The 25640-nt window shown below is 47.0% G+C and overlaps 1 protein-coding gene across 2 annotated transcripts in view; it reads right to left on the reverse strand.

Moving 5' to 3' along the window:
* Positions 1-20694, reverse strand: part of LOC140424913 (voltage-dependent L-type calcium channel subunit beta-2-like) — a 656293-nt gene extending 635599 nt beyond the window's left edge. For both annotated transcript variants that reach the window (XM_072508564.1, XM_072508560.1), the window contains exons 1-2: positions 20246-20694; positions 17605-17697 (exon numbers count right to left, since the gene is read on the reverse strand). In XM_072508564.1, the coding sequence (XP_072364665.1) occupies positions 17605-17697; positions 20246-20314 (162 nt within the window). In that variant the 5' untranslated portion in view covers positions 20315-20694. The remainder of the gene's footprint in view (positions 1-17604; positions 17698-20245) is intronic.
* Positions 20695-25640: the final 4946 nt, after the last annotated feature.

Below are 25640 nucleotides of genomic sequence, written 5' to 3' on the forward strand. Positions count from 1 at the left end.
CCCACAACTCCTTTACCGACACATTGATGACTATTTTGGTGCCGCATCATGCTCTCACTCGGACCTGGAAAAATTCATCAACTTCGCTTCCACCCCTCCATCACTTTCACCTGGTCCATCTCAGACACTTCCCTTCCCGTCTTTGATCTTTCTGTCTCCATTTCCGGCAATAGACTATCCACTACAAGACTCCCACAACTATCTGGACTACAGCTCTTCGCACCCTACACCCTGTAAGGACTCCATCCCTTTCTCTCGACTCCTTCGCCTCCGGCAAATTTGTTCCCATGATGCCACTTTCCAAAATGGTGCTTCGAAAATGTGTTCCTTCTTCCTCGACCGTGATTTCCCAATTACAATTGTGGACAGGGCCCTCAACAGTGTGCGGTCCATCACCCGCGCCACTACCCTCGCTCCCTCCCCTCACTCCCAGAACAAGGATGGAGTCCTCCTTGTCTTCACATTTTATCCCACCAGATTCCGTATGCAAAGCCTAATCCTCCGCCATTTTCGCCAACTCCAGCGTGATGCCACTACCAAACACATCTTCCCTTCACTCCCTCTGTCAGCATTCCACAGAGACCGTTCTCTCCAAGATAATCTAGTCCACTCCTCCACCATACCCAGTACCTCTCCCATCACCCATGGCACCTTCCCATGCAATCGCAGAAGGTGTAACACCTGCCCCTTTACCTCTTCCATGCTTAACATCCCAGGCCCAAAACACTCAGTACAGGTTAAGCAGCGTTTCACTTGCATCTCTTCCAATTTGGTCTACTGCATTCGCTGCTCCCAATGTGGTCTCCTCTATATCAGAAAGACCAAACGCAGACTGGGTGATCACTTTGCTGAGCATCTTCAGTCTGTGCGCATTCAGGACCCTGACCTTCCTGTTGCTTGCCATTTTAACACAAGACCCTGCTCCCATGCCCACATGTCTGTTCTTGGCCTGCTGCAATGTTCCAGTGAAGTTCAACGCAAACTGGAGGAACAACATCTCATCTTCCGGTTAGGCACGCTACAGCCTTCCGGTCTCAACATCGAATTCAACAACTTCAAATGATCAGCTCTACCCCACCTCGACCCATTTGTTTTCATCCCATTTCATTTTAACTGTCTTTTACCATTTCTTTCTTTCTTAACATATATTTAACACCCTCCCCCAATCTTATCCACCTTTCCTCAACCTTTCTCCTCTTTGCTTCCCCCTTCCCCTCCCCCACATCTACAGTTCATCCTCTGATGTTAGTTTCCCTGCTGTTTGACCTTTCACATCATTTGTCCTCTCTGGGGACTGCCATTAGCACTCTTTCCCCTTGGTTTCTGTGGCCATTAGCACCCGGTTTCCCTGAGTTTCTGTGGCTGTGACTCATCTTTCATTCTCACTCCACAGTATAAATATTTCCCACTTTCTCTGTCTGTTAGCTTTGACAAAGAGTCATCGGACTCGAAATGTTAGCTCCTTTCTCTCCCTACACATGATGCCAGACCTGCTGAGATTTTCCAGCATTTTCTCTTTCATAATCACATTGAGCAGCCTTCTCACATTCGCCGACAACTGCCTCCCTTTCATGAAACTCATTTGGTCCTCGCCTATCACCCCCGGGGTGCAGTCCTTGATTGGCGAGGCCAGCAATTTCGCCAACAGCTTGCCGTCTATGTTAAGTAATGGCCGAATGGCCTCCTTCTGCACTGTAAATTCTATGATAATCTATGATCATGATATCGAGCAGTATGAACCACACTGCTCCTAATCCTTGTTGTGTTTCAATATCAGGGAGCTGGAAGCCTGCGACAATGTAGGGAGGAGTTCCCACCCTCCCTTGCCTCATTATAAGACCTCACCAGCTGTGGCCCCAGGTTCCCCCCATCTCGGCCACCAAAGAGCTCCTCATGCTCCCCCACCGCCCCCTCCACTTTCTGGATCGCACGGCCCTGGGACTCCAGCCTCTGCTCCACTCTCTTGTTCCCTGAATTAATCGGTTCCACATCCTTGGCCAAATCTTCCAGGGCCTCTTTCCTCTGCTGGCACAACTTTACATTTAGTAATTCTATTAGCTGCTCTGTTGACCACTGGGTGGGCAGAGCAGCCCCCTTGCCCCTGTGCTATCTTACCCTGGGGCGCACCACAAAGATCTCCTGTTCCAGCAGCTCTTTTCCTCTTGTCCCACTCCTAGTCCGTGGATACATCCACCAGCCACACCAGAGAAGTAAAACCTTCCCCAGGTTCTCCTGCACCTCTTGCACTCAAATATTTCACCCTTCGGATGGGGAAAAGACCAAAAAATACCACCTTGAGTGGGAGCCACCAAATGTGCGGCTGCTCACTTCATGGCCGCCACCGCATGTCCGAGAGCAGAACCTTTCTGACAGCAATGTTTCCTATACTGTCACGGGAGGAGTTGTGGGGATTTCATCCCCGCTGAGCAGAGATGTCCCCGCAGCCATTTAATGCTTCAAACAGAAGTCCTGCCTCAGAGAGCTGATGGTCAATCTGATTGGCTGGCAGCTCTGTAGTCTCCGCAATGCCAAGCCAAAGTGCCAGAACCCCAGGATAGAGGCAAGTGGGGATTGTGGGGTTTTGTGAGGGCGAGGATGTAGGGAGGTCTTGGGTGGGGTGGGAGGGGGATTATGCTTTACAGTCCAGGTTGGGGGAGGGGGGGGGGGGCAGTGTGGAGAGAGTACCCAGGGGCTTGGTGGGGGAATGTTAACTTCGAAAGATGGGCCAGAATCTGAGGCATATCGCCCATCCCACGCAAAAGACCAGAGCAGAATAACTTGCTGGGCTTATGCCTCTCTCCACCAGCTCCCCCCTACACCCCCGCCCTGTCATTAACCCCCCTCACCAGTCCCAAAACTACTGTTGGGTAGGAAGTAGACATTAAATGATCATTAATTGGCTACTTCAGGCCTATAATTGTGGGGAGGTGGGCCAGCCATCGGAGATATCACCACCACCTAGAAAAATAGCAGGGAGGCCAAGGGCAGGCAGGGGAGTGGCAGAAATGTCACCCAGGAAATTTACAGGTCCCGCCAACTTCAGACCCATTAGAGGGGGCCTGTAAAATTCTACCCAGAGGATGGTGAGGATGGATTTGTTTTGGCCAAAAAGCTGCAGAAACCAAACGTCCATGGAAGGTATTCCCTAGGATCCTTAGAAATTTAAGAGCAATCATTGGAATGCAGTGGAGTTTCTTTTGAAACCTGCACAGAGCTGAGCCAGGATTCTCCGACACCCGGGGGAACGCGAGAATCACGCCGCGCCGCCCCGACGCCTGCTCGCCAATTCTCTGCAGCCGATTTTTGGGCGCCCGCGGGATCGCCCCGCGCCGGTCAGGGCCATTGAAAGCGCCCCCCCCTCCCAGCAATTCTCCAGGCCTCGGCGGACTAAGTGCCCGCTGAGTTCGGCCGAGTCCCACTCGGTTACTCAGGTCCCACACGGCGGGACCTGGAAGGTATGTCTGTGGGGGCTGTCCTGGAGGGAGGGCTGGGGGATCCGACCCCGGGAGGGCCTGCACGGTGTCCTGGCCCACGATCGGGGCCTACCGATCGGCGGGCGGGTTGATTCCGTGAGGGCCTATTTTCCTCTGCGCCGGGCCCCTGTAGGGCTCCGCCATATTGCCCGGGGGCCGGTGGGGAGACGGGAACCCACGTGCATGGGCAGAATCACGCTGGCCATAGCGCACATGCGCAAACTCGTGCCGGCCATTCCGCACCGGCTGGAGCTGCGGGTTCCACTCTGGCGCCGACCTAGCCCCCTAGGAAGGGGAGCATCCCTGATTATCAGGGACCACTGATGCCGGAGTGGTTGGCGCCGCTTTTCACGCCGGCGTTAGAACCTCCGCGGAATTGGAGAATCCCGACCCATCTCCAAAAGGCATTTGATAAAGTGTCAGAGCTCAATGTATATTGAGCTGGGGATAATATGTGCGGAGATTTAAAAAGAGCAGGAGCTGACAGCGACGCCTCTGGGCAGCGGGCTGAGTTTGAAAAACAATCCAAGAGTGATGGCAGAGGTTCATAATGAAATTAAATGAAATCAAAATCACTTGTCACAAGCAGGCTTCAATGAAGTTACTGTGAAAAGCCCCTAGTCGCCACATTCCGGCGCCTGTTCGGGGAGGCTGGTACGGGAATTGAACTGTGCTGCTGGCCTGCCTTGGTCTGCTTTAAAAGCCAGCGATTTAGCCCAGGGTTCATAAGTTCATTGGCTGGTAAATAACTGCTCATTTGCATGATCTATTCGAAGTTGCTTTCTGATTGAAGGTAAATGAATGAAATGAAATGAAAATGAAATGAAAATTGGTTATTGTCACAAGTAGGCTTCAATGAAGTTACTGTGAAAAGCCCCTAGTCGCCACATTCCGGCGCCTGTTCAAGGAGGCTGGTCCAGGAATTGAACCGTGCTGCTGGCCTGCCTTGGTCTGCTTTCAAAGCCAGCGATTTAGCCCAGTGTGCTAAACCAGCCCCTGGTAAAAGGTAAAAAGAGAAAAAAAAGTCTACAGATTAGAAAGACTGAAAACAAGCTGGAATTTTTTTTTCAACTAATTAAATAAAATAGAGTTTCAGGGTCAGGCAATGTGTTGTTCCTGAATGATGTGGGAGCTGGTGGACCCCATTATGGTTCCAAGTGACCACGTCTGCAGTAAGTGTTGGTTTCTTGAGGAACTCCGGCTCAGAGTTGATGAGCTGGAGTCTGAGCTTCGGATGCTGAGACACATCAGTGAGGGGAAGAGTTACCTGGATGCTGTGTTACAGGAGGCAGTCACACTCATTTCATTAACTACCTTGAATTTGGCCAGTGTTCCGGCACAGGTGCATGTGACTATGAGTGAGGTAGGTAGAGGGATCCAGGAGGTGTGGTTTCAGGAATCTCAGCCCTTGTCTTTTGTCCAACAGGTTCAAGATTCTTGCTCCCTGTGTGGGGAGGGTGAGCAAACTGACCACAGCACTGTGGTACAGGGTAATTTGTTGTGTTGTAGGTGTAACATAAGTGGCTTCCTTGTGGTGCACTTGACAAAGGTTCAGACGTGGAGATAACTTCAACACGTTTATTAAACTATTTACACTTCTGTTACTCGGGTTCGACACTACTGCTAATCCTACTATAGCTACCCAGACTGACTAACCAGTTGCTGCAATCCACGTGGTGGATATAATAGTGAATCAACACTGTGTCTCTACTCACTGACTGTCTCCACTGGAAAGAGGCAGATCATGTGTGTGTATCGTCAATGTCCATTGGTCGTGTCCTATCTAATCTATTGGTTGAGTGTGTGTGTGTGATGTCACTGGTGCTCCCTCTTGTGTCTAGCTAGCCTACATGCATTTACATTGATGCACATCACCACACAGGGAGCCATTCAAGTGGAGGGAGAGAAAAGAAATGTCATCGTAATCCGGGATAGTATAGTTAGGGGCATAGACACTGTTCTCTGCGACCCAGATCGAGGGCAGGATTCTCCCAGTCCTGCGCCGGGCAGTAGGATCACCGCAACCACGCCACGTCGCCCCGACGCCGGCAAGCGATTCTCCGCGGATGCCACTGCGCATGTCCTCATTGACGCCAGCACCACTGCGCATGCACAGATCCCGCGGAGCACAGTTCACGCCGGGATGGGAGGCTGGAGAGGCGTGAACCGCTCAAGCGCCATGCTCGCCCCCTGTAGGGGCCAGAATCGGTACTCCCAGCGGCCCGTTCACGCCCTCGTGAAACGCGAAGGCGTTTCCGACGGCGTGGACACTCTGCCGCCGAATAGGAGAATCCCGTCCTGAGAGTCCCAAAGGTGGTTGTGCCTACCTTGTGCTCAGCTTCTGGATATCCCATCTGGTTCTGCAGAGGAACTGGGAGTGGGATGGTAAAAATCCAGTTGTCATGGTCCACGTGGGAACAAACACCATTGTTAGAACAAAGATAGAGGTTCTGATGGAGGGACATGAGCAGCTAGGGGCAAAATTAAAAAGCAGAACCAAAAAGGTAATAATCTCCAGATCACTACCTGAGCCATGAGCTAATTGGCACAAGTTCAATAAGATTAAATATGTAAATGCGGGGCTCAAAGATATGTATGGGAGAAATAGGTTTGAATGCATGGGGCAGTGACACCAGTACTGGGGAAACAGGGAGCTGTTCTGATGGAATGATCTTCACCTGAATCATGCTGTGACCAGAGTCCTGGCGAGTCCCCGGTCAGTCGGATTGGCAATGCTAAATTTCTCCTTTGTGTCCAAAGGTTAGGTGGGGTTCCAAGGAGGAGGAAATATGCTAAGGGTAGGATGAGGCAACCATGGCTGACAAGGGAAGTCAGGGACAGCATTAAAGCAAAAGAAAAAGCAGACAATGTGGAGAGGATTAGTGCGAAGTCAGAGGATTGGGGAGCCTTTAAAATTATGCAGAGGACAACTAGAAAAGCAACAAGGGGAGGCGAAGAAGAGTGTAAGCTAGCTAGTAATATAAAAGAAGATTGCAAGAGATTTTCCCGATATATAAAAAGGTAAGAGAGGGGCAATAATGTACATTAGACAACTGGAAAATGAGGCTGGAGAAGTAGTAATGGGGAACAAAGAAATTGCAGCGGAACTGCATAGTTACTTTCCATCAATCTTCACGGTGGAACACACAAGTGGGATATCAGGGGCGGGATTCTCCGCAGCCCCATGCCAAAATCGCGTTTGACGCGGGGGCGGAGAATCGATCTTTACGCGGAAATCCCCGGAGAATCGATCGCATGTGGATTACGCGGCATGGTTGGGGGGCCATTTACAGAGCCCCCCCCCCCCAGCAATTCTCCAGGCAAAACTGGATGAGTTCCCGACAGCGTGGTTCTAACCACGTATTGGCCATTGGGAACCTCGGGTGGCTGAGGATTCAGTCCGCGGCCACCCTGGTGGATGGCGGGGAGATCGATCACCCGGGGAACCTTATGGGCAGCCAGGGCAGCGTTCGGGGGGCTCGGATCTGCGGGCACGTGCCATCTCGGGGGGGCCTACAGTCTCGATGTCGGTCCGCGGTCCAAGTCCGTCATCACGCATGGCGCGGCCGCCGAAGGCCACTGCTGTGCGCATGTGCGGATTCCCGACCGGAAGTGCAGGGACCCGTATCCACAGCCAGAGCTGCGAGAAGCTCTCCGGGGCCTTGCCAGCCCCCTGCAGGTCAGAGAATCGCTCTTGACCTTTTTAAGAAAGGTTTTTACGCTGGGGGGGACATAGCCCCATTTTTGGAGACTCCAGCCCCAGAACTTCAAGAGAGTCAGGGGGCATAAGCGAGTGTCTCTTCTGTCTTGGCTCTTGGTCCGTCCCTCAGCATCGAGGCTGATTTGCTTCCACTCCGGGGAGGTGGGTTCTGTGGTGGCTGAAAATTCCCATCCTGGATCTGCAGAGTCTGGCACAGGTTTGGCAAATGGTGTGTGATGAAGTGGGTGGGTGGGATGTTTTCAATTCTGCATTCTCCTTCCACTTAGCCTCCATGTGTTCCAGCCTACAACGCTGAAGATGATTGGCAATACTTTTTCTCCAGTTTGTGCTTTCCAAGGCAAGCAATTCCCACGCGTCGATGGGGATGTTGTTTTTTTTTGTTATCGTCACGTGTATCGAGGTACAGTGAAAAGTATTTTTCTGCGACCAGCTCAACAGATCATTAAATACATGAAAAGAAAAGGAAATAAAAGAAAATACTTAATAGGGCAACGCAAGGTACACAATGTAATTGGATAACACCGGCATTGGATGAAGCATACATGGGTGTAGTATTAATCAGATCAGTCCTTAAGAGGGTCGTTTAGAAGTCTGGTAACAGTGGGGAAGAAGTTGTTTTTGAGTCTGTTCGTGCGTGTTCTCAGACTTCTGTATCACCTGCCCCATGGGAGAAGTTGGAAGAGTGAGTAAGCTGGGTGGGAGGGGTCTTTTGATTATGCTGCCTGCTTTACCCAGGCAGCGGGAGGTGTAGATGGAGTCAATGGATGGGAGGCAGGTTCGTGTGATGGACTGGGCTGTGTTCATGACTCTCTGATGTTTCTTGCGGTCTTGGGCCGAGCAGTTGCCATACCAGGCTGTGATGCAGCCTGATAGGATGCTTTCTACAGTGCATCTGTAAAAGTTGATAAGAGTTAATGTGGACATTGCAAATTTCCTTAGTTTCCTGAGGAAGTATAGGCGCTGTTGTGCTTTCTTGGTGATAGCGTCAACGTGGGTGGACCAGGCAGATTTTTGGAGATGTGTACCCCTAGGAATTTTGAACTGCTAAACATCTCCACCTCTGCCCAGTTGATGCTGACAGGGGTGTGTACAGTACTTTGCTTTCTGAGGTCAATGACCAGCTTTTTAGTTTTGCTGGCATTGAGGGATAGATTGTTGTCGCTGCACCACTCCACTCCCTCCTGTATTCTGACTCGTTGTTATTTGAGATCCGCTCCACTATGGTATTTAGGGAGGCTTTCAGAGTGTCCTTGCAGCCTTTCCTCTTGCCATCCTAGAGATCGCTTTCCATTGCAGAGCTCGGAGTAGAACACTTGTTTTGGGACCAGTGCCTCGACTCTGGGGATATTGGCCTGGGAAAGGATGCTCACATTGGGAGGCCTTTCCTGCCAGTGGATTTGCAGGATTTTGTGGAGGCAACCTTGGCAATGTCTCTCCCAGGATTTGAGGTGTCTACCGTACATTATCCATGTTTCTGATACATACAGGAGGGGGGGACCATGGCGACTCTGGAGATCATGAGGTTGGTGCTGGATTTGAGGTCTTGGTCTTTGAACACTCTGTTCCTCAGGCATTTGAAGACTGCATTGGCGCATTGGAGTCAATACTGGATTTCGCCGTCAATGTCTGCTCACACCAAGAGGAGGCCCCCGAGATATGGGAAATAATCCACATTGTCCAAGGGCTTACCGTGGATCTTGATGGTCGTGGGCATTTTTGTGTGGCAGGAACACACTGGTACAGAACCTTTGTTTTCCGGATGTTTAGTCTGAGGCCCATTCTCTCATATGACTCGCTGAATGCATCAACGATGGTTTGTAGCTCGGTCACTGAGTGTGCACACACACAGGCATCAACTGCATCCTGCAGCTCGATAACAGAGGTTGTCATGGTCATGGTCCTGGCCTGGAGCTGTCGGAGGTTGAACAGTTTCCCAATTGTCCGGTAGGTTAGCTCCACTCCATTGGGGAGCTTCAGGGTGACAGGGTGGTGTGTTGCTGTGAGGAAGGTGGAGAGGAGCGTTGGTGTACAGATGTAGCCCTGTTTGATCCCAATTTGCATACGGGTCTGTGGTGGCTCCGGTGCTGAGGATCACGGCTTGCATGTCATCATGGAGCAGGCAGTGAATGGTGACAAATTTCTGCGGGCAGCCGAATTTGAGGAGGATGTTCCACAATCCCTTATGGTTGACAGAGTCAAAGGCCTTTGTGGGATCGAAGAATGCCATGTACAGAGGTTGATGCTGCTCCCTGCACTTTTCCTGGACTTGTCGCACTCTGAAGATCATGTCCATTGAGACTCTTGATGGGCTGAAGCTGTACTCAGACTCAGAGAGGAGCTCTTCAGCCACTGGGAGGAGGTGGTTGAGGAAGATTCTCATGATGATCTTTCCTGTGGCGGTTGGACCTGTCTCCTTTCTTGAAGATGGTCACAATTAAGACATCTCTGAGATCACCCAGCATGCTCTCTTTCTTCCAGACAAGGGTGATGAGGTTGTGGATTCTTGTCAAGAGTGCCTCTCCGCCGCATTTCAATAATTCTGCGGAATTCCATCAGCACCAGAGGCCTTGTTGTTCTTCAGCTGTCGGATGGCTTTTTCGACCTCACGGCGAGCTGGGCTTGCGTTGAGATGGTGGCGGGATGGTATCGAGAGCACTTGCGTCAAAGCCTGTGTCTTGGTTGAGGAGGTACTCAAAGTGCTCTCTCCAGCTCACTCCAGTGGGCACTGACTGCCTTTCTGTCTTTGAAGAGCGCCTCTCCAGTTTTGGCACTCAGTGCGGTGGGTCCCTGGGTACTCGGGCTGAAGATGGTTTTAATTGCGCTGAAGAAGCCTCGCACATCATGGTTGTCAGCGAGTTGCTGAGAGTCCTGCACTCTTTCCACCCACCATCTGATCTTTAGATCACAAGTTCTTTGTTGCACCTCGGCCTTCAATTGCCTGTAGGCTTGTTTCCTCTCACTCGGGTTTTGCTGGAGCAGCCAGTTCAAGACGCCTTGCATTTGTAGTCAAGGAGATCCTGGATCTCCTGATCATTCTCATCGAAGCAGTCTTGTTGTTTCCTGATCGAGAGCCCGAGGTGAGTATAGTGGTCATCACTAATGAGAAGGTGATGGGGAAACTGAAAGGTTTGAGGGTGGATAAATGAGTTGGACCGGATGGACAACACCCCATCTGAAGGAGAAAGCGGAGGAGATTATGGAGGCATTAGTGGTGATCTTTCAAGAATCACTGGAGTCAGGGAGGGTCCCAGAAGACTGGAATGTTGCTAATGTAACACCACTGTTAAGATGGAAGGGAGGCTGAAAATGAGAAATCATAGGCCAGTTAGCCTGACTTCAGTCGGTGGTAAGATTTTAGAGTCCATTATTAAGGGTGAGATTGTGGAGTACTTGGGGGTGCATGACAAAATAGGATTGAGTCAGCACGGCGTTGTCAAGGGGAGGTCATGTCTGACAAATCTGTTAGAGTTCTTTGAGGAGACAATGACGAAGTTTGACAAAGGAGAGCCATTGGACGTGATCAATTTGGATTTCCAGAAGGCCATACTGGAGGCTGCTGAATAAGATTAGTGCCCATGGTGTTGGGGCAAGATACTGGCATGGATAGAGAATTGGCTGACTAACCTTCTAGTCCCAGTTCAGGATTCTCTTAAAGTAAATGTGCAGGTTCAGTTGGTAGTTAGGAAAGCAAATGCAATGTTAGTGTTCATTTTGAAAGGGCTAGAATACAAGTGTAGGGATATACTACTGAGGCTGTATAAGGCTCTGGTCAGACTCCATCTGGAGTATTGTGAGCAGTTTTGGGCCCCGTATCTAAGAAAGGATGTGCTGGCCTTGGAGGGTGTCCAGAGGAGGTTCACAAGAATGATCCTGGGAGTGAAGGGCTTGTCATATGAGGAGCAATTGAGGACTCTGGGTCTGTACTCGATAGAGTTTAGAAGAATGAGGGGTATCTCATTGAAACTTACAGAATACTGAGAGTCTTAAATAGAATGCATGTGGAAAAGATGTTTCTACTAGTAGGAGAGACTAGAACCCAAGGATGCAGCCTCAGACTGAAGGGACGATCATTTAAAACTGAGATGAGGAGGAATTTCTTCAGCCAGAGGGTGGTGACTCTGTGGAACTCATCGCCGCAGAAGGCTGTGGAGACCAAGTTACTGAGTGTCTTAAGACAGAGATAGATAGTTTCTTGATTAATAGAGGGATCAGGATTATGGGAAGAAGACAGGAAAATGGGCATGAGAAACTTATCAGCCATGATTGAATGGCGGAGCAGACTCAATGGGCCAAATAGCTAAATTCTGCTCATATATCTTATAGTCTTATGCTGTTAGTGAGTGAGCAAAAAGTTTGGCCAATAAAAAGGAAGAAAGATCTGCACTCAAATAGCACGTTTCCCAACCACCAGACATCTCAAATGAATGAAGTATGTATTATTTTGAGGGGCAGTCGCCATTCTAATAGTAAAGTCACCATAGTCCCACATGACCATCTTTTTCCTTTGAGAGGGAGAGCTGACTGGTGGTGATTTAATCTGACGATCACCACACCTCAGTGAGGGGCAAGGTTGAGAAGGCCTCATGAATAACCTCCGCTTGTATGGGAATTGAATCTGTGCTTTGTCTTGCTCTGCATTGCAAACCATCTGTCCATCCAACTGAGCTAAACCAGCCCCCCACCATATTTAATGTAGAAAACCTAGCAATTTGCACACAACAAGCTTGGACAAACAGCAATGTGATAATAACCAAGTAATCTGTTAAATCATGTTGATTGACGGATAAACATTGACCAGGACACCAGGGATAACTCCCTTTCTCTTCTTGGAAATAGCGCATGGAGTCTTGTACAGTCACTCAATCAGGCAGATCAAACCTTGGTTTGACATCTCATCTAAGGGACGGCACCTCTTCATTGCAACACTCACACAGTAGTGCACTGGAGTGTCAACCATGATTTTTGTCCTCAGGCTCTGGGGTGTGAGTTGAGCCCAGAAACTCTCGGATTCAAAGGCAAGAGTACTGGCAGATGAGCCACAGCTGATGCTCAGATGGAATATAATGCGGGGAAATGTGTGGTTTTCCACTTTGACTGGAAGACTACAAAAGCAAAATATTATGTCAATTCAGAGACTGTAGAATGCTGCAGTACTGAGGGATCTGAGTATATGGATCAAAAAATGTTTGCATGCAGGTAGAACATGTACGTAGGAAGGCGTAAGGAATGTTGTCCTTTATTGCAAAGGGATAAAAGGATAAAATTAGGGAAATCTTGGCACAGTTGTACAGGCATGGTGGCACAGTGGTTAGCACTGCTGTCTCACAGTGCCAGGGACCCGGCTTCGATCCCGATCTTGGGCGACTGTCGATGTGGAGTTTGTACGTTCTTCCTGTGTCTGCATGGGTTTGCTCTGGGTGCTCCAGTTTCCTCCCACAGTCCAAACATGAGCGGGTTAGGTGGACTGGCCATGCTAAATTGCCCTTAGTGTCCAAAATTGGCCTTAGTGTTGGATGGGGTAACTGGGTTATGGGGATAGGGTGGAGGTGTCCGTTTGGAAGGGTGCTCTTTCCAAGAGCCGGTGCAGACTCGATGGGCCGAATGGCCTCCTTCTGCACTGTAAATTCTATGGGTTAGGCAGATTGGCCATTTTAAATTGCCCCTTTGTGTCTAAATATTAAATGGGGACATGGGAATAGGGCGGGGGCTTAAGCCTAGGCAGGGTGCTCTTTCGGAGGGTCGGTGCAGCCTCAATGGGCCGAATGGCCTCCTTCTGCACTGTAGTGATTCTATGACATTAGTGATGCCACACCCGGAGTACTGTGTATACTTTTGGTCTCCTTATTTAAGAAGGGAAATACTTGCAATGCAAGACATTCAGAGATGGTTCACGAGGTTGATTAATGGGATGAAGGGTGTGGCCGGGATTCTCCAATCCGGGTTTGCCCTGCCAGCACTGCCAGAGAGGACGGGGAATTTGGCATTCAGCCAAAACTCCATTCACTGCAGTCGGACTGATGAATCCTGTCGGCGTGAACGGACGTCGAATTCCGACCTTTATCTTATGAGGTAAATCTGAGGAGATAGAGCCGAGTCTCACTGGCGTTTAGAAGAATGAGAGGTGACCTTATTGAAACATGAAAGATTCTGAAGGGGCTTGAGCAAACTAGAACTAGGGGCATAGTTTCACAATAAAGTGGTCTTTCATTTAAAAAAAGAGATGATGAGAAAACACTCTTTCAGAGGATTGTTAATCTTTGGAATTCTCTACCAAAGTGCAATGAAGGTTCAGATGTATATTCAAGATCGAGTTCTACAGATTTGTGGTCTACAAGGGAGTCAAGGGGCGAGATTCTCCACTCCCGCGCCAGTTGGGAGAATCGCCTGGGCCGCCAAAATTTCGGGGGACGGCGGTCCGACACCCTCCCGCGATTCTCCCAAGCGGCGGGAACGGCCACATCGAATTCCGCGGGCCGCAGGCCGGAGAATCGCCGGAGACACCCAAAATGGCGATTCTCCAGCACCCCCGCTATTCTCAGGCCCGGATGGGCCGAGCGGCCTGGCCAAAACGGCGGGTTCCCCCGGCGCCGTCCACACCTGGTCGCTGCCATCGGGAACAGCGCAAGAACGCTGGGGGTGTGGCGGCCTGCGGGGGGGGGGGGGGGTGATCCTGCACCGTGGGATACCTCAAATGTGGCATGGCCCGCGATCGGTGCCCACCGATCGTTGGGCCATCCTCTCTGAAGGAGGACCTCCTTCCTTCCGCGGCCCCGCAAGATCCGTCCGCCATCTTCTTGTGGGGCGGACTCAGAGAGGACGGCAACCACGCATGTGCGGGTTGGCGCTGGCCAACCCGCGCATGCGCGGGTGACGCCAGTTATGCGGCACTGGCCGCATCATCTATGCGGCGACGCATTTACGCGGCGACAAGGCCTGGCGTGTGTAGGTGACGCGGCCCCAATCCTAGCCCATTGTCGGGGCCTGAATCAGTCGGGATGGGGGTCGTTTCGCGCCATCGTGAACCTCGAGGGCGTTCACGACGGCGTGGGCACTTCGGCGCGGGAGTGGAGAATCCCGCCCAAGGTTTTACAGACCAGAAGGAGTCCACACCGAGTCCTTAAAAGGAAACAAAGTTTTATTCCGATAAACTATTATTTTCACTACCCGGAAGATACCTGCTGGGTCTCCTTCCGTCGTTACCAAAACCGGCCGACTTTATGCAAGAGCCAATGGCACATGATTTAGAGTTCCTCGCTCCTTTAACGGGGGAGCTCATATTCGGTGTGGTTAACGGGGAGTCTAATTGTTGCCACTCTGTAAGTCCCGTGATGGTTATGACACAAAGATTATGGGAGCAGGAAGGAGAGTGGAGTTGAGGCAATATTCAGATCAGCCATGATCTTGTTGAATGAGACAGCAGCTCGAAGGACCAATTGGCCTGCTTCTGCTCCTGGTTCTTATGCACTGTATGATTGGAATACACTGCAGGTCTCCCCTGTTCCTGCTACACTTCCATAATCAAACTGTGTCAGGAAACTACCGGCCTTAGAAAAATGGTACAAATCATCTAGAAAATGCAGAGAGATATTAAAAATTATGTATGTCAATCATTGATTATTTTGTCTACAAGTGGGAACGAAGGTAAAAACACCATAATCTCAAGATAAACACTAAATACATAACAAAGAGGGAAATTTTAAGAAACATCTTTCATGTACTGCCGTGGGTGGCATGGTTGTACAGTGGTTAGCACTGTTGCTTCACAGCGCCAGGGTCCCAGGTTCGATTCCTGGCTTGGGTCACTGTCTGTGCGGAGTCTGCATGTCCTCCCTGTGCCTGCGTGAGTTTCCTCCGGGTGCTGCAGTTTCCTCCCACAAGTCCCGAAAGACGTGCTTGTTAGGTGATTGGACATTCTGAAATCTCCCTCTGGGTACCCGAATAGGCGCTGGAATGTGGCGACTAGGGGCTTTTTCACAGTAGCTTCATTACAGTGTTATGGTACGCCTACTTGTGACAATAAAGATTATTATTCTGTAGTGATCGGAATGTGGAAAGGTTTACCATAAGTGGTAAATATCTAACCTTCAAAATTGACAACTAATTGTGAAGCACATTGGGCCTACTGATAAGGTTTTGAACTTTCTGCAAGATTAAAACTTGTAAAGTTAATGGATAATAAAACAATACTTAATAGGGGAAGCAGGAAAATAGGATTAATTTGGGCAGGTAGCAGCAAAATGGGATTGCAGAAGCCAGACTCTGAGAGGGGTCTTAATTCAATGTAAGGGAGAAAACCTGAATGGTTTCTTTTTAATATTTTAACAATGGTTTTAACTATAGGTATTGCCAAAATTGGACATGATTACATTCTGAGCAGAAAAAGCTCTTAACTACAAAGCAGCTCATGTTCCTTTTTGTTTATTTATTTGCTGCAATATTCTTATGAATGTACCCACCAAAGCCACTCTTACAAAACCGTGTGCAACTTGTTTAGTGAACAATGATATTGTGCAACTTTTATAATTGTTGCATGCAGAGGAAATTAAGTAAACGTATCCCTGTTGTCAGCACTTCAACACAGCTGGCACAAAATATTACCTGACAGTATGACTAAATTATTAGCATGATTTAATGCATTTTCACACTCAACCACACTGCCTGCTGTCTTTAGAAATTTCTGACTAAAAGCAACTGGGGTGAAGTGCCTTGATAGCTGGTTTCAGGGTTATGGTTGACAACAATTTAAATCACAATTGAAATTAAATTTGAGAAGTTGCAGTTTTGAATTGTTAAAACATTGAAAGGATGATGTTTTCATTATTCTTCACTGACGTTTTTTGCCAAGTTTTAGTGTTCTTGTTCTCTGTCAGCTTGCAAACACCCTCATATGGTGTGATAACCTGATCCAACAGAGGAAATGTGCTTGTTTGAGTTGCGAATGGTATTTCACACCATCGCTTCAATTGGTGATGAGTTTATTTCATAAGCCAGGCGATGACAGACTTATTGGCCCCATTTTGCTTTCAAACAAATGTGTCAGGAAATTGGGAAAGTGGTGAGGAGCTTAGGAATGGGTATCACAATGAAAATGTCTACAAATTTATGTGCATAAATGTAAGAAACAATTGTCAGATTTGACAACACAGTTCTGAATCACACCAGCCTCTGATGATGGCGTCTTCCATTCAAATATGCATTTATTGTGAATCGTCGTCAAAAAACGCATTTAAAACGCAAAACGTAAATGGCACTGATTTGATGAGCCTAGTTATGTGAGGGTCTCCTTCATTTGGGTAGCCTGTGGCCACTGCTTAGTCCAACATTAATGCATTGAAGAAGATTAAATAGAATATGAATTGATTTCTTCTTATCTTGGCCCCTGCCATGAATTCAGTCACACTTCGGCAGATATATCTTTAGTCACCATTTCACACAATTGCCTGCCTGCCAAACCTGATATGTTGTGCAGTGTTGTTTGTCTGCTACTCACAACACAGTTTTTACTTCTCACTACCAGCGGGTATCCACTGTGCTGTCTCATTAACTTGTCACCACTCCCCCAAGACTAAGTGACCACGAAAGCCAGCCAAAAAGCTCCACATTTTACATATATTTGAGTTTAAACAAAAGCAATGTTTCATTTTTAAGGATATAAAGGAAGAAAATGCTTCACTCTTCCCTTTCCCCACGTTAATGTCACCTATGACTGAAAGAACAGTACAATAAATAATTATTTTATAGCACATCCATAATTAAAGAATTTGCTCTGATGGGTTTTGTAAGGGGTTCATATTATATAGCCACTACCCCTACAATATACAGATTAAGAACAAGACATTAGAAAGAACGTTGAATGATGTAAAACGACTTTCATATAAACATTGAAGCAGGTCTGTAGCCAATGGACTGAAGGATACTTATACTTAAATATAAACAGATGGATTTGGGATTTTCTTTAGTGTTCAGTAAACGCAATAACATGAAACGAATACAAGACTCTATAAGCATGCCTTCTGATTTCAGTGCTGATTGAAGGGTTCAAGCCCAAAGTGCCATAATATCTCAAGCCCCAGTGATTTTAGAATACAGTAGACCATGAAAAGTTATTTCTGCAAATCAAGGTATTGAGTAATATTCAGTTTTTTCTATTGATTTTATTACAGAAAGTATGAATTATGTAGTTTGAAAAGAGCAAACAGTGATCATGGCATCTACAAAGTAGATTATTTAACTGTATTATTATTAGAACACTGTATGGATGTCAATGATGAAATCTCCACAGGCAGATCAGTTATGTGCAAGGAGCACAACCATAAGCCTTAAACGTATACTGGCATGGTTTGATTAATGATATTATATTATTTGTCCAAAAGCACAGAAAGAAGTTATAACATTTAGCCTGCACCTTACCTGTCTCACATAGCTGTTAGAGGTGGTATCCGATGAGGTACTACCATCAGATCCTTTAAATCTGTTTTTCCTTATTGCACCTCTTCCTGAAAACTTGAAGAGAGAATAATACAAGATCATCTTCAGGAAGTCAGCCTCAATACTCAGCCCAAAAATTAAAATTAAAAGCAATAGGATTCAATGTGCCGGCTGCCCCCCTTCTATGCTATATGACCCCTGGAATGAAGAGCTTGTCGTATGAGGAACAATTAAGGACTCTGGGTCTGTACTCGCTGGAGTTTAGAAGGATGAGGAGGGATCTTATTGAAACTTACAAGGATACTGCAAGGCCTGGATAGAGTGGATGTGCAGATGATGTTTCCACTTGTAGGAAAAACTAGAAGCAGAGGACACAATCTAAGACTAAAGGGGCGATCCTTTAAAACAGAGATGAGGGTGAATTTCTTCAGCCAGAGGGTGGTTAATCTGTGGAACTCTTTGCCGCAGAAGGCTGTGGAGGCCAAATCACTGAGTGTCTTTAAGACAGAGATAGATAGGTTCTTGAGTAATAAGTGGATCAGGGGTTGTGGGGAGAAGGCAGGAGAATGGGAATGAGAAAAATATCAGCCACGATTGAATGGCTGGGCAGACTCGATGGGCCTCATGACCTAATTCTGTGCCTATGTCTTATGGTCGTATGGTTTTATAACTCTGACTCCAAGAAACAAAAAAAAAGATCATCTTTCCTAGAATTGGCTGTGCACTCTTAACTTTAAACCTGCAGAGATACCCTTATGATTAGTCTAATATGACAACATTCCAACTCAAAAAACACCAAAATCAGCAATCATTTAATAAGAACATAAGAACATAAGAATTAGGAACAGGAGTAGGCCATCTGGCCCCTCGAGCCTGCTCCGCCATTTAATGAGATCATGGCTGATCTTTGTGGACTCAGCTCCACTCTCCGGCCCGTACACCATATCCCCAAATCCCTTTATTCTTTAGAAAGGCATCTATCTTTTACATTCTTTAGAAAGGCATCTATCAATAACATGAAATTATGCAATTCATGCAAAATTCTGTTCGCTTAATAAAGAAAACAGAAAGGCATCTTTAAGAAAATGTTCGAATGATAAATTCTCACCCAACTCGACCTAAATCTAAAATCAAGGGGCATGACATATTATTAATTTAACAAATGATCCACCTGGTGCTGGATGATCATGTAGCCTTGCCTTACTGAGAATTAGCCATTTTGCAAAATTCATTGGCTAACCCAAAGAAGGTTTAAAACGTATTAATAATAATCTTTATTATTGACACAAGTAGGCTTACATTAACACTGCAATGAAGTTACTGTGAAAATCCCCTATTAGTTTAAACAGGTATATATGTAACATTTTTTAAAAAATACACTCCATGCACTAAAATGTTTTTAAATATTTGGTTTTAAATCACTCATTCACCTGTTGAAGTCTCAAAATTACCCCCCACCCCGGGTTGCTTTTTGGGCATCAGCAGTCTCAGTCTCAATCGTTTAATGCATTGCTTTACAATCTGGGTACGGATACACTGTCAGCTACTCTTATGAAACGTGGTGGAAAACCCTAGATGCCGTTGGGCGATGGAAGACAGGTTCCTTCATCGTGGAATTAAGTCGAGGGTCTGCTACCTTCATGAAAACGCCACTGTTAAACATCTCTTTCACCTGGGGAGGGGGGAAAGGATCAGCCACAAGCCATTTTTTGTTCAAAAGGACGCAACGTGAACAATATTGTATCACACATTTACCAACAAATGCTGCTTAGACACTTTGCTCCGGATATCAGTGCGCTCTTTATTAAACAATATGCACCCCACCGCTAATATTATGCGTTATTGTTGTAAGACACGAGATATAAAAAACAATAATTTCTCTGCTGCCTTATAAATGAAATATTTAACATGATTACACGCCGTCCAAACATTTTACATTGAAAAACTCGTATTCCGTCATATTTTTTCGCAAGCGTTTTAACTAATTATAATCCATTTGAAAAGATAATTGAAATCAGCTTTATCACTGAGCTGAAACTCAGATATGGAATTGGAAGAATTTAAAGTGGATATAGCCAACGTGTAAAATTAGATATGTTAGTGCAACGTTGAAATACATTATATTAAAAGTAATTATATCCTAGTGCAGTAAGTCTGTGTTTCCAGTCTCTGCATCCGACCAGGTAACCGGCAGTCAAAAAATATCTAACTTTCTGCTGCGGTGCTGCCCAAGTTCGCTTCAGTTTACCTTCTCATTCAATCTGAATGCCCTTGAGTCGCAACAGTTGCTGACAGCTAGCTGATTTTTATTATCTAATAGGCGCAACTTCAAAGATACTCCAGGCCCTGCTTTAACCAGCCAGGTATAGTTAGTTTGCCCCGCCCCACGAAGGAAGTAAGGAGATAATAACATCGGCACGGGAGAGCTTTTAACAAACTATCCTTTTATTAAGCAAATCTCACAAGATGGTAGATAAATATGTATCTACATACATTCAGGTACGTGTACAAACATACATATATACATATAAATGTATACACACACAAATATATAGACACAGAAACAATCACATATAATCACTGCAATACATTGCTTTCATTTACATGACAAACTCCCAGTTACCTGCATGTTTGGATTTTCTAGGATTCCCATGCGGATCTCCTGCGTTTTGGACATGTTGCTGTGAACCATCTATCTGACAGACTGGGTCCTTTCTCACTGAGGGGGGCACTGGCTGTGGACGCAGCTACCCTTCCGGGGAGGCAAAGCGGACATTTCTCTTCCCCCACAGCTCTGCTTATCCAGCCAGAGCTGGCATCGCCCCCGAGCGAATAGACAATAAAATAAAGGCGCCCTGACACTCACTGCTCCTTCCACGGCGGGGAGAGGAGGTGGGGCGAGTACTCCGTGTGTCGCCTGCTTCCTGTCAAGTTCTGAACCAGTCGCTGGAACGGGAACCCCCACCACCCCTGACTTCTTTTTGCTTTGGTTTACGAGGCTTTGCGGGCTGGACAGCGAGCACCCAGTCCCGGTGCCTTGGTTACAGTAGTGCTGGGTGGGTGGCAGACGCCAGCGAGAAGCGGCTCTGGGTTACAGGGGAGGCGGGGAGAGGGGCGTCGCCCCGGCTCATTCCTCACTCCTTCAATACGTCTGCCCGCTGCTCTAATATACACGATCAAATTCTATTGGATCTGCATAATTATCTAAAATACTTCACTGACCATACGAACATACTTCACTGGTGCCTAAACAATGGACGCACCTTACTCCATTCATCACAGTGATAATCCATGCCATGTTATTGTGATCTGTACTGAGGCAGGGAAGGTGAGTGTGTTCACATATTTTGTGGGCTCCTTTTTAGTGAACCCAACGCCCCCCCCCCCCCCCCCCCCCCCACACCAACCATATATTCTCAAGGGTCCTTCTCATCTCAGGTTCATGCTGGAGGCTCTCAACCTCTTCATCACCAATGTCCTCATGGGCATTTCCAGCCTGGCACCACTGGAGCTCAGTGATATAGCCAGCTAACACATGTGGAGGAAGAGTCATGCTCAATTGCACTCCCCTGGAGAGAATCTTTCCACAAACAGATGTTCCACTTGCAAGAGTTGTGGGGGACTTCCTCCTCAGCCTGCTCCTGAGTTTGGCCAAGATTGACATCAACAGGTCCAGGCAGCGGCCGGTCAAGAGGGTTTCGAGCCCGTTACTGCGGCCACTATCGCAGGCGGGTGGCCATGGAGAGGGAGCACATCTTGTCCACCATCACAGTTCAGGCTTTCCATGACCTGTGGGCACCACAGGGGCTGGAGTGCAGCATCACACACAGGAAGTGGCATTTAAGCTTCCTTTGAAGTTTGGATTTTTGCTTCAGTGCCCCACTAGGGTCCATCACCCCACCTCTCATCATTCATTTATTGAGTTTTCTCCCAAAGATTATATAAGAGTTGTGGAATCTGGTTTCCAGAAATATAAGCTGGGAATGTTGAATGGAAAGAGCGAGTGGATTAAAAGTTGTCAATTGGCACTGCCTCCAAACCGTCAACTTTTACATTTGCCTACAGTGCGATTAGCCATGAGTGAGAACCGCTCCCCTCCCCCACCCCACCCCCTCAGGATGCCTCATAATAGCACTGTTTAGTTAGGTAACCAGTGCACCCAGTCAAATGCTGAACACAATCAGCCCCTACCACCCCAACATAATCCAGTCCTGTTTAGCATTGCTATCAGATACCCATTGCTCAGCTATATTCACCACAATAGAGAAGTTCACTTAACAGGTAGCATACAAAAATAAGCAAGTGAGGCAACTGACTCCAAAAGTAAACAGAAATATAACAGTCTAACATTATGTAATTTACCTACTCTTCCTTTTCCTGCTACTCCTATGTGGCATAATACCTACGGTTTTCCAAGCTGTTCAGATCCCTGTTCTGAAGGCTGACTTCCTCTGGGTTCTGGAGCTTTTCCAATCCTGCCAAAAACTGCTCCTCCTGCACCTGCGCAGGGCCAGAGTCAGTCTTTGGCCAGGAGGTTACAAGTGAGGCACTGACTGAAGGAGGGTGGTGAAGGTGTGTGCTATGGTTGAGAAGTGGAAGCACTTTGATCAGAGCCCCCACTTCCACATCATCTTTCTCCACCACTTCCCTGCTAGCAGTGACCAGGAGGGCATTTTGCAACACATCTGTGAAATGTTACAGGCCCCAGGCTTTAATCAATCCTATTGGTGTCATTCTGAATGTGAAGACCATTGGTGAGGGCCAGCATGCGCTCTTTCAACTACTGCTCCATACAAAACAAAAGGGAAACTTGCATTTGTGTTATGAATTTCACAACTGCAACACATCCCATTTATAGTCAATGCAGCCTTTTGGAAGTGGATTGTTATGTATGGGCGGCACAGTAGCACAGTGATTAGCACTGTTATTTCACAGCGGCGGGGGCCCCAGGATCGATTCCCGGTTTGGGTCACTGTGTATGCGGAGTCTGCACATTCTCCCCATGTCTACTGGATTTCCTCCGGGTGCTCCAGTTTCCTCCCACAAGTCCCAAAAGACATGCTTGTTAGGTGAATTGGACATTCTGAATTCTCCCTCTGCATACCCGAACAGTCGCCAGAGTGTGGCGACTAGGGGATTTTCATAGTAACTTCATTGCAGTGTTAATGTAAGCCTACTTGTGACAATAATAAAGATTATAATTAATACGTTTCTGGAAGAATGTTCCCGATGGTGGGGAGTCCAGAACGAGGGGTCATAGTTTGAGGATAAGAGGAAAACATTTTAGGACTGAGGTGAGGAGAAATTTCTGCACGCAGAGAGTGGTGAATCTGTGGAATTCACTACCACAGAAAGTAGCTGAGGCAAAAATGTTGTGTAATTTCAAGAAGGAATTAGATACAGCTCTTGGGGCTAAAGGGATAAAAAGGCTTGGGGACAAGACAGGATCAGGGTATTGAACTTGATGATCAGCCATGATCATAATGAACGGCGGAGCAGGCTTGAAGGGCTGAATCGCCTCCTCCTGCTTCTATTTTCTATGTATGTAATGTAGGAGTCCAGTAGCCAATTTGAGCACAGTAAACGTCCACAAGTAGCAATGTGATTATTTTTAATTTTTAAAATAAATTTAGAGTACCCAATTCATTTTTTTCCAATTAAGGGGCAATTTAGTGTGGCCAATTCACCTACCCTGCACATCTTTGGGTTGTGGGGGTGCAATGTGATAATGACCAGATAATCTGTTGCCGTGATATTAATTGAGGGGTAATATTGGCCAGGACACTGGGAATAACTGCCCTGTTCTTCTTGGAAATGTGCCATGGGATCTCTGAAGTCCGCCTGAGAGCAGGTAAAGTCTCAATTGAATATCTCATCTGAAAGATGACACCTCTGACACTGCAGCATTGTTCAACTTAACTTTTATGTTCAGTTGCTGGAGTGTGTCTGGAACCCACAATCCTCTGACTCAGAGGGTACAGTGCTACCAACTGAACCGCAGCTGCCAAATGGTGGCCAAAGCCTATGATACCATGGTAATCAAATTAAGATAAATTCTGCCAATTTCTCTCCAAGCACGCACAATGCTGCTGGAAAGGCTGACAGAACCTCACACATTTTTGTGTTGCTGCTCCACTATTATCCGTTTCCTCGACAACTCCCAAGCTCAGCATCTGCGACTAGCTCAACAGAGTTTGGAACATCCAGCTCCCTTCAGCATGGCTCTCCGCTACTGTCCGTGTCTCCGTCATCAGCTCCTCTGCTCTCTTGTGATGAGTGAGTCACCGAGAGGAAACCCAAATACCTATCTTACTCATCCCGCTGTATCTGTATCTATATGTCTGAGCTGGTGACGGGTGAGCCTTGCGTGAGTCATTGTGCCGTGCACCCTCAGAGCGAGTGACCTCCTCCGAGGAGTGCCCACACTCCTCCTGATGGACCTGTGGGAGATTGAAGATGTGAATCAAAACTGTCATGGTTCAAAGGCCTGAAGAGAACATGAACTAGATCATTATTTTTTGTGGTTTGATGACATAATGCGCGAGTGTTGTATGCCAAGTAGCTGTGTGACATTTATTTATGTTACTACTTGGCTGGAAGTCTCCTATCTCTCTATCTCTGATGGTCAGGCACATCAAGAACTACATTTATCTCCAGTACATCCTCCTCTGCAGCAGTCAGTGTGAGAGGACTGGAGGCCACCTTCAGCTCTCTGCCTCTCCCTGGTGTTCTGTGCTATCTTCTGCATGGAGAGAACAAGTGATTGAGATTATTGCAATGCGCTGAATGGAGGAATGGACAACAATGGTGAGGGTGACTATGAGGGACAGGTACGATATTGTGTTTATTGTTCACTTAAAGTGCTCAGCTACTTACAAAACTGTTTTGCTGATTAAACTTGAGGTTTTCAGATTACATTCTGTTTTACGTTTGACATGAACAATGTGCTAATGGTTATGACTGATTTCTTGAGCTGATCGTTGAGAAAAATAATGACATTCAATAGTCAGCAGGTTTGAGCATACAAACAGAACCAATATGAGTTTTACAGTCTCAAGCAAGATGTGGTCTTTTATTTTGTGGATTAAAAAATAAAAGTCCCAGTGAAAATACCAGGCTGCACGGCAGCACAGTGGTTAGCACTGTTGCTTCATACCGGCAGAGTCCCAGGTTCGATTCCCGGCTTGGGTCACTGCCTATGCAGAGTCCGCACATTCGTCCCGTGCCTACGTGGGTTTCCTCCAGGTGCTCCGGTTTTCTCCCACTAGTCTTGAAAGATGTGCTGTTAGGTGAATTGGACATTCTGAATTCTCCCTCTGTGTACCCGAACAGACGCAAGAATGTGGCGACTAGGGGCTTTTCACAGTAACTTCATTGCAGTGTTAATGTAAGCCTACTTGTGACAATAAAGATTTTTAAAAAACAAATCAGTTCATGATATGACAGGTGAGTCATTAGGGGTTGCATCACGCAGTAACCATGGTTTCCTGCAATTTGCTTGGTAGTTTTCAGGAGATCAGGGTTTTATCCGAAATTGGCCTCTGAATGTTTTCTATATTTCCTGCATCTCCTGTGAGATTTTGGGACTGCATGTACATGCATGTGTATGAGTGGGTGTGTGAAGATTTGTGCAGAAATGGCTTTGATGCTGTATGGAGGTTACACCAAGCTAGAATATTTGATATACTCGTTGGTCCTTTCCCATCCTATTTTTTCATATGTTCAGTGAACATAATTTTGCAGATAAATAGAAGCTACAATAGATGTAGCAATGGTCATCTTTGGCTGTTTGCAACCAAGCTGGTAGTACATTCACATAAAAACATAGAAAATAGGAGCAGAAATAGACCATTCGGCCCTTTGAGCCTGCTGCATCATTCAATATGATCATGGCTGATCCTCTACCTCAACGCCATATTCCCGTGCTCTCCCCATACCCATTGACACCCTGAGAGTCTGGAAATCTATTTATTTCCTTCTTAAATATATTCACCGATTTGGCCTCAACAGCCTTATTT

This window comes from Scyliorhinus torazame, chromosome 6, assembly GCF_047496885.1.
Source record: "Scyliorhinus torazame isolate Kashiwa2021f chromosome 6, sScyTor2.1, whole genome shotgun sequence".
NCBI lineage: Eukaryota > Metazoa > Chordata > Chondrichthyes > Carcharhiniformes > Scyliorhinidae > Scyliorhinus > Scyliorhinus torazame.